Source organism: Delphinus delphis, chromosome 4, assembly GCF_949987515.2.
Source record: "Delphinus delphis chromosome 4, mDelDel1.2, whole genome shotgun sequence".
NCBI classification, from domain to species: Eukaryota; Metazoa; Chordata; class Mammalia; order Artiodactyla; family Delphinidae; genus Delphinus; species Delphinus delphis.
Window position 1 is genome coordinate 45734082 of NC_082686.1, and position 8862 is coordinate 45742943.

The following is an 8862-nucleotide window of genomic DNA, read 5'->3' on the forward strand; positions in this document are numbered from 1 at the left end:
AAGACCCACATGCCGCGGAGCAATGAAGCCCGTGCGCCACAACTACTGAGCCTGCACTCTAGAGCCCGCGAGCCACAACTACTGAAGCCCGTGCGCCTACAGCCCATGCTCCACAATAAGAGAAGCCACCACGATGAGAAGCCTGCGCACCACAATGAAGAGTAGCCCCTGCTCGCCGCAACTAGAGAAAGCCCGCGCGCAGCAACAAAGACCCAACACAGCCAAAAATAAAATAAAATAAATTAATTTAAAAAAAAAAGTTACTGAAAACCCCATCATTTGTACAATTTTTCTATCTCTCCTGGAAATAGAACCTTTAGCTTCTCAGTCTGCCCAGTGTGGCCCACTAGAAAGGGATCTGGAGTCAAATCACCACCGACCAAGTTGTAGGTACAAGTCAGCTTCTTTATTTGCAAAGGAAGACTCCCACCCTAAGACTGTGGGAAACAGCATATTTATCCCAAAGCCTATTTACATTGCAAAGAAGTGTACAACTGTTACAGCTTCACCAGTGCTGACTCTGGCACAAACAAGGCTCCTGAAATCTGTCTCCTTTGACTCGTGACTCCCAACTATGTCTGGAGATGCCAAGGAGGACCCCAGAACAATGGGAAAGGGAAAGGGAAAGAGGAGGCTCCTCCTCTCTCCACTGACCTATCTGCAGGCTCAGCTGAACACAACAGCTAAGACCGGAAGCCCACACTCACACCTAAAGGTGAAAGCAAACATGCCCAAAGCCCTACTACATTTCAATTAATATCTTTAGATATATGGTTAGGAAAATGCTTTAATTTTGGAATCAGAAGTCCTTACTTAGTAGCTATGGAAAAGTCACATCTGTGAACTCGTTTTTTCCATGTAAAATGGAGACCACAGTGATTGCCCCAATTATTTCAAATGTCTGTTGGAGGGTTCAAAAGTGAACACATGTAAATATCTGGTAAACTCATCTGGACTCCTGATACACGGATTACCCAAAGCAGATGGGGAACAACCCACCACTCTCTGGTTACCTCCTTACTCATTTCCAGACAAACTAGAATAATAAACTGTGCACACGGTGTGACCTGATAAAGAAAGGGCTGACTGTTCACTCTGATACTCTCTCAATCTGGCCAATGAGGAACTGCCTCTATACTTTCTCTACCCTGATACCGACATATCCATTAGTAAACACACACACAACACTAAATCTGGTCACAATATAATACTTGGAACCCGGCTTCTAGTGTAAGAGGGTGAGCTCCTGAGGCCCAACAGATTTCTCAAGTCCTGGTGGTGGAAAAAACAAGCAAAACAGGATGCATCCTAGTCTAGCCCGGGGGCTGCGTTGAGATGGGAAAGCTCATCCTTCCTGCTTTAATAAACATGGCTAGAGAGCTGAGTCAACAGGGCAAAGGAAACACAGTCTTGGCCACTTGAAACTGGGGAAGAGGAACATGCAGCACTTAAGCAGACGAGCAGAGAAGAGCCCAAGATGATTCTACAGCACAAAAATGACAGCCACAGAGGACACCACACATATGCCAAACAATAACTTTCTGCTGGTCTGTGAACAAATTACATAATCAACATCAGTGATCTTTTCTATTCATACTTCTTAGGTGTCTAAAAACCACTCTTTTAAAAAAAAGTGCTGCTTCTAGCTAAGTAAAGAGTCAAGGGCAAGCTCAGAGGGAAGTACCTCGGTGTCCATATTTTCTGAATACACATCATGACTTGGTCTGCAAGTGATTTATAAATTCCTTTTGGGTGCTAGGGACAAAAGGCTGGCATTCGAAGGACATTTCAACTGCTCATGATTGCCTCACTCCTTTGGAATGAGTGCTTGTACTGAAAAGTCTAAGAGTACTTGTACTTTATCCAGAGTACAAATAGGTTCAGGATCCTGCAGACAAGAAAGGGAAAGGCATTCAACAGATGAGAGAGGCCTAATGGATCTAATAGGGCAACTTGAGTTCCATCGTGAGAAGCATTACTGGTAATTGATGACAAAGTCCTAGGAGCCACCACACAGCCAGAAGCCACCCGGTCAGTGTGGAACTTCACGTGCTGCTCTCCTCCTCCTAAGCTGACATTTTGATTCAGCCATGGGTCACAGAAGGGCATTTCTGAATGGGGATAAACTTTATCTAAAACTCAGAATGGGCCCTCAACTGTTCTGGGCCACCTGTCACATAAAGATCTCATGCCTCTAAGAGCAGATTAGCTCATCCTAAGTCTACATTTTATAAACACAGAAACTGAGCACAGAGGAGGCAAATTATTTCTCAAATGTCAACCACTGACGCAGAATAAATAAAAGGTTAGCCAGTCTTCCCGACTTGCAAATCCAACCTACCCTCCACCTGCGAATGCCCCCCCAGCAGCAGTTCCAGGACCCTGCCCCTCAGTGCCAGGCGGGCTACTGTTAATAAGGGTGAAGTCTCTTTCTTAAACGTGCCTCTGGTGCCTATGTGGTCTGGTCACTGCTCAGAAGTCTCTACTTAGGTAGATGTAGGCAGTAGAGGGAGGCAACTTTAAGGAAAAAATGATCACCTTGACACTATCATGCCTTAAGTTACAGTGAAGGGACAAGCCAAACAGAAATGTCTACCATGTGTCAAAACATAAACCAGCCCACGGAAACGCTCCTGGAGGTGTAACGTCACTTTAACAAACTTTATAAACCTTAAGTATAATTTAGTTTTTGCACCTCACCACGTCCAGCCTGAGTTGTTGCAGATTCTAACAGTTTAGCCAAAAGGGAACACAGAGTCACTGAAGTTGTAATGCATTTGAAGACCAAACAGGTGCTACCTCTTCTCAAACTGGCAGCAGCCTAATCATCATCAAAACAGATTTACCCCCGAGCTGATCTGTGGCCAAATGGTAGCACTTTAATACACACCAGGATTCTGCACTGGGGAGAACCTGTTACCTTAAATCTCTGAGGTTGGTGAAACTGAATTGTTGCCCTTTTCTGATCAAAATCTTTTCTCAGCTGAAGAAAGTGCACTTTGCCATCTTTATTTAAAACCTTCTTCTTCCCATTGACACACCGGCAGACATTTACGTCTCTTCCATAGTACATACCCCGGCTGCACAGACTCTTCAGATCTGAGAGCCTGAACAGGGACCGGTAATATGTGGCCAACACAGGGTCATCTCTCTGGATAAGAAGGGGCTTCTGCTCCCAGAATTCCTTGAAAAAAGTCTCTGTCTTGACGGGCGAGATTAAACTTTCAAAGAGGCCACTGGGACTATCAAGGTTCAAAGGGGAAGGCCCACCAGCTGCCTCCAGCTTCACCTGCTTACAGGGAACAGGCCCCTCTTCCTTCCCATCCCCTGCAGGCTTCACTTTCTTTGGCATCGCTGTCTTCAAGACAAGGCAGTGAGGAAACGCAAACCTGCCAAAAAGAAGAAAACACTCGTGATTAGGCGTCCCAGTTTCAGTGTCAGAGGATCTCATACACACAACTTGCATGACTATTAGGCCTTTGTGCGAACTCTTCCTAAACCAAGGCCATTTCTACCAGAATAAGAGACAGCCTGAAGCCAACACCATTTCTTCCAAGATATGATTCAGCCTCAAACACTATGCAGATCACATATTCACAGAAAGGAAGGCGTGTTTTTCTTGTACACGAGCACTAAGTCGTGGAATTCATCACTTATCGGAAGGTATAATTATCCCAAATTAAATGATTCAACTATCTCAGCAGTTCCTAGTCACAGTTTTTAGCCTGTGGCCATTGACACAGCGAAGTTGAAATCTTAAAGTTGGCTTTAATCAGCACCAGATCCCAAATCTAATTAGATGCACTCTGAGTTATAAATACTTGACTCAAGAGCTGCCCACGGCCAGGTGCTCCTCACCAAAGCACTACCCCCAGCTGCTGTCCTGGAGGCCACCTGGGCCAGAGGCGCCACCTGACGGCTGGGGCAAGAAGATGCCTGCTCCCAGGTCCTTAACCACCTGAATTGCCTCACTTCCAAACCTCAGCTTGTTCCTAAAAATTGCCACTTTATCAGAAAAATTAAAATAAAGCAGAAAACTAATTGGGGGCTGAAAGTGAAGGGTAAAGATAGTTATATCTCAAGGCTTTTAAAAGCTCTACCTTTTTAACTAAAATAAGACATAATAAAATGGCAACGTCATTAACTTCTAACAAAGCTCTCCTCCCTCCAGCCTTCACGTGCACACACATCCCCTGGGCGCCTAGGGCTCGGGTGGGACTTGAGATTCTGCATGTCTAACAAGTCCACAGGTAGTGACGCTACTGCTGGGCCACAGACCACACTTGAGTAGCAAGAGAATCGACTCCCCTGAGTATTGCCAAAGGTCTCTCAGAACTGCCTCAAACCACAACTGTCGTCACGTTTACAATGCAGGTGTCCTGCATCTGGAGTTCAAGAATGTATGAATTTAAATTATATGAATTTCCTGAAACAAAATGCTATTTTAAAATCAATTTTTTTTCTGGGAAAGGGGGTAGGTCCATTGCTTTTACCAGATTTTTGAAAGAGTCCCCATCCCCCAAAAAGGTTAAGAACCACTGTGCTTATAAAAACCAATTTTTCCCAGAGACCAGTAACTTATTTATAAATGTCATGCTTTTCTATTTTGTTGGGCTATCAGAATTGCAAGCACACTGTTTTCTGCTCTTTTGTCATTATAACTAAGCTGTATTTCAGCTACACTATAGACTGAGTAGAATTAATGGTCTGGCCTGGGAAGTAGGCACCCGAAAAATGTGTTACACATTGCAACAACTTACAAATTTATAATTGATAAATTCAGAATAAACCTAGAAAATAAATTTAGAATTAATCCCTCTGTCTAGTGTACCCAGACCATTAGTCACTTAGTGGCCGTCTTGGTGATCAAACTGACTGTCCTAGTATCAGAAAGCTTGTCTTCCGGTGACCCTTATTTTACTTTATAATGATGGCCCCAAAGTCCAAGAGTAACGATGCTGGCAATTCGGATATTCTCTTACTGTGCCTAATTTATAAATTAAACTTGGTTATAGCTATCTGTGAATAGGGAAAAAGCACAGTATATACAGACTTCCGTACCATCCACGATTTCAGGCATCCACTGGGTGTCTTGGGACGTTGTCAGCCGTGGATAAGGGGGCGCTACTGTTTAAAACACTCTAGTGGCCTCATTTTAGCTTCTAAATATTGTACCCACAAATAGCTCAGTTCCTTCAAAAGGTCCAATGCTTTGGGCAGGAAACACAGGACCATAGTATAAAACTAATACAAATTGAAACTAAAAGCTTGCATTGAAGGGGTAAGGGCTTAAGCTTTTTTCTTAAACTTTGGGGAAAAAAACTTTAATGTCTTAGGATATATCATCAATGAGACACATTTTCTGAAAATATTTCTTATTCTTTTTAAGTTAAACAGACCAGCGTGCTTTCTCAACTGAAGAATCAAAGCTTCAGTGAGACAAAGTACTGCTAGTACTTGGAGCCCAGAAGTGATGAAGAAATACAAGAGATACGAAAACAGATTCAGTAGACAGCATTGCTTGTGCAGAAAAGAGCCACCTGCTATCCTCTGAAAGGTCAGCATGTGGTGGATGTCAGGTCTGGGAACTTAGATTTCAGATGTGTTCCCACCACCATTAACTGAAAAGAGGGACTCACTGTGTCTAAGCTGTTTGGACAAACAATGCAGGTTAAACTGAGCACCCGCATTCCTTCTGGGTGTCTGGAATTTTGATACATGCCAGCCAGAAGGTCCTACATGATGAGCCCCCAATAAAAACCCTGGGCACTGAGTGTCTAATGAGCTTCCCTGGTTGGCAGCATTTCACACATGTTGTCACAACTAGCTGCTGCAGCAATGAAGCACTTGGTCTCCATCTGCTGTAATAAATCAGCTGTGAGTCCTAGCAAATCACTAACCCCGGGGATGGTGTTGGGGACCCGGGATACAATGCTCACATTTAATTGTTAAAAACTGTTAGGTTGCCTCAGAAGGTTTGCATAATTAAAGGTGTTTATTAATGGAAAAGTAATTTCATATTCAGCTACACATTTCTTATCCCTTACAATTGGTCAGTTTAAAATTTATTTAAGGGATGGGAGCAGCAGGAAGATGCAAACAAAAGGCTTGTTTTCCTTAAGCACAGTATATGAATACAGTATAAGCATATTCACCAGGAAGTGTGGTGAAACAATGTGTGCAAAATACTTAAGCCAAAAATAAAATCACTTGAAGCATATTTCCCATCTACAATCAGTAACAAAATAAATCCCAACAGTGCATAACGAATGCTTTTGTTAGACTATGAATTTCACTACTTTTACTGCCAAAAGTTACATCATTTATTGTTTCTATGTGTTCATTTTGAAATGATTTGAGGCTCAGTTAATTGGAACGTAGATTAGTGGTTATTAGGCAAACATACTATTTCTCTGATTCTCACATTGCCCATACTGTAAGACAACCATTCTTTTTAACAGCTTTTGGGAGGTTGAGAGAACAGATGACATACTCCACCATATTAAACTTACAAAATAGTAAGCTGCATCACAATTTCAGAAACATTAAAAATGAAAAAAGCAAAAAGTGTGTTTTGTAATGTTAAGAAATATAGGAACTAAACAAGAGAATGCTTTGTCTGGAAAAGTACAGCCAACACTAGCCTGCCTCTGAATCTCACAGACCACCCAAACAGAAGTTAAGAGTAAATATTTTCATAAGCTACAGGGGGAAAAAAAGCAAGCGTTTAAAAAGCAATTGTTTCCAACTTAAGTTGACCACAGCATTCAAATGTAAAAAGATTAAAAGATTCAAGGTTCATATTTTACTAACTGCCCACAGATGAAAACCAGCAACTAATCTAAACAACTTTGAAGGATTAAACTCCACAAGAAAATCAATAGTGATACCCATTCTACAGGCAACAAATACAAACAAAGCCTTTATATTTTTAAGTGTCCTAACTTCCTTTTCTATGGTAATATTCACTGACCAGAAGTCTTAACACATAGCAACTATCTGCACATTTTCAGAGCCTAGCACAGACCAGGGCACCTAGGAGGTCCTCAATAAACATTTGCTGAATTTTTTTCCCCTTTTCATCTTTTGTATACAATTTTAGAGGAAAAAAATCTCAAAAGCCTTACACAAAACAGAGTTAGGGGAAAACAGATGGTTTGTTCAGTGGGGATTATTCTTCTGATGGCAGCTGTAGCTTGAGTATTCAACAGTACGGTCAGAGCTGAAAGGCACCTTAGCCATCAGAGGTCATTACCAACCAGGAGAGGGACGTGTGTCTTTATAAGCTCCAGAGCTGTGTTTTACAAAGTGTAGTCAAATCACCAGGAAAGCTTGTTAGTATGCAAATTTATGGGCCCCATATCAAACCTACTGGACCAACACTTCTGGTAGCTGAGCCCAGAAATCTGCAGTAACACAGTTTAAAAGAAGTTAAAAAAGAAAATTAACAGTTCTCAGCAGGAGAATTTTAGATCCACTAACATAGAGGAGGATCATAGGCAAACTCAGCTCAGTTAAACGCACACAAACTGACAGAAACGATATATTGCCTGTAACAAGGTTGCCTAGGCTGACTTAAAATATTTCCTTTGGGCCCTCATTGATGTTTACCAGTTCAGAGAGGGAAAAGTGGTTCTCCTGTTGACCTAAAGCTGTGATTGGCACTTATCTTTTTAATTCTATTTTAGAAATAATGTATTGAACCTCATTAAAGTATTTTAGTAACCCTGAGGTTACAAAGGATGAGGGCAGAGAGGCAAAACTATCCAAGCGATGGTGTTAGAAGCTGGATAAATCAGGCTTTTCCACTTAAAGATGAGCCCAGTGAAATCAAAGGCCCGGCGCCGAATTTATTGGAGTAATCAGAGCCTGCGACTCCCAGGCCAATACTTCCTGAAAACACAGTGAACCACCTGGTCTCATTAACCTGATGGACGACCCAACAGTCGAGCAGCCGTTCTAGAAATATTCGGTGACAAATGAAAGAAAGGGAGGGTAGGCTGTCATTTTAAAGTTACGGTGGGGAGAGAAAGACGCAGCTCTCCCGCCCGCACTTCAGGTTTTGCTGCTGTAAAGCCGGTCTCCTAGGCCCGCCCGGCCGCCCGGGAGGACAGCCCACGTGGCGCTCCCATACAGCCCGCCGAGCGGGGCCAAGGCCTGCATCACCCTCCCTGCAAACCTCCAAACTTTCCGTGTGCTCGTCCCGTCTCAAGACCACCGGCCGAGCACGTGGTTACTCTTGGTGCCCAGGCCATCCGCAATCCTGGGCGGCACCACACCCAGCGTGTCCACTATTCCAGTGCCCGGGATCGTCGAGCGCGTCGGCGCGCGTCCCCCGTCCCGAAACCAACAGAGCCCGCTGGCCGTGGCCCGGCCTTACCGAAGCTCTCGGCCCGAGCCCTGCGGTCCCCCCCGCCCCCACCCCGACCTTGCTCCATCCACACTCGCGCCTGGACGCCCGGAAGTTGAGCACCACCCCACATAGCAGTGGCGGGGACGGAGAGCCGAGACCGCTCCACTCACCGGGCTCTGCGTGGGGCGCGCGGCCGCGAGCCAAGCGGGCGGCGGCGTGGGTTGGGGGCGGGGCAGCGCAGAGCGGCGCGACGTGAGCACGCTCCGGCGGCCCCTCCTGCTGAGCGCCCTTCTCCACGCCCGCCGCCGGCCCGCAGCGGGTGGGAGGGGGCTTGCTTCTAGCTCCGGGATGCAGGGGTATGTTGGGAGTTCAAGCCCGCACATTTTCTTCTCTGGTGCAAAAAGAAATAAATGAGGGTTTTTCTTGAATTGGGGCGGGATGAGGCTCAGGATTTGGGGACGTGCTCTAGTACCGCACTGTTCGTTTAATGAATGGAGAAACTGAAGCCC

At 44.6% G+C, this 8862-nt stretch overlaps 1 protein-coding gene across 5 annotated transcripts in view; it reads right to left on the bottom strand.

Annotated features, from left to right (window-relative positions):
* The window catches only part of RIOX2 (ribosomal oxygenase 2), a 26924-nt gene extending 18330 nt beyond the window's left edge, over positions 1 to 8594 (bottom strand). For 3 of the 5 annotated variants that reach the window (XM_060010510.1, XM_060010512.1, XM_060010513.1), the window contains exons 1-2: positions 8524 to 8594; positions 2921 to 3389 (exon numbers count right to left, since the gene is read on the bottom strand). In XM_060010510.1, coding sequence (XP_059866493.1) covers positions 2921 to 3352 — 432 coding nt within the window. In that variant the 5' untranslated portion in view covers positions 3353 to 3389; positions 8524 to 8594. Of the gene's footprint in view, positions 1 to 2920; positions 3390 to 8179; positions 8316 to 8523 lie in introns of those variants that run through there. The other 2 variants (XM_060010511.1, XM_060010514.1) reach the window with 2 other exon arrangements.
* Positions 8595 to 8862: the final 268 nt, after the last annotated feature.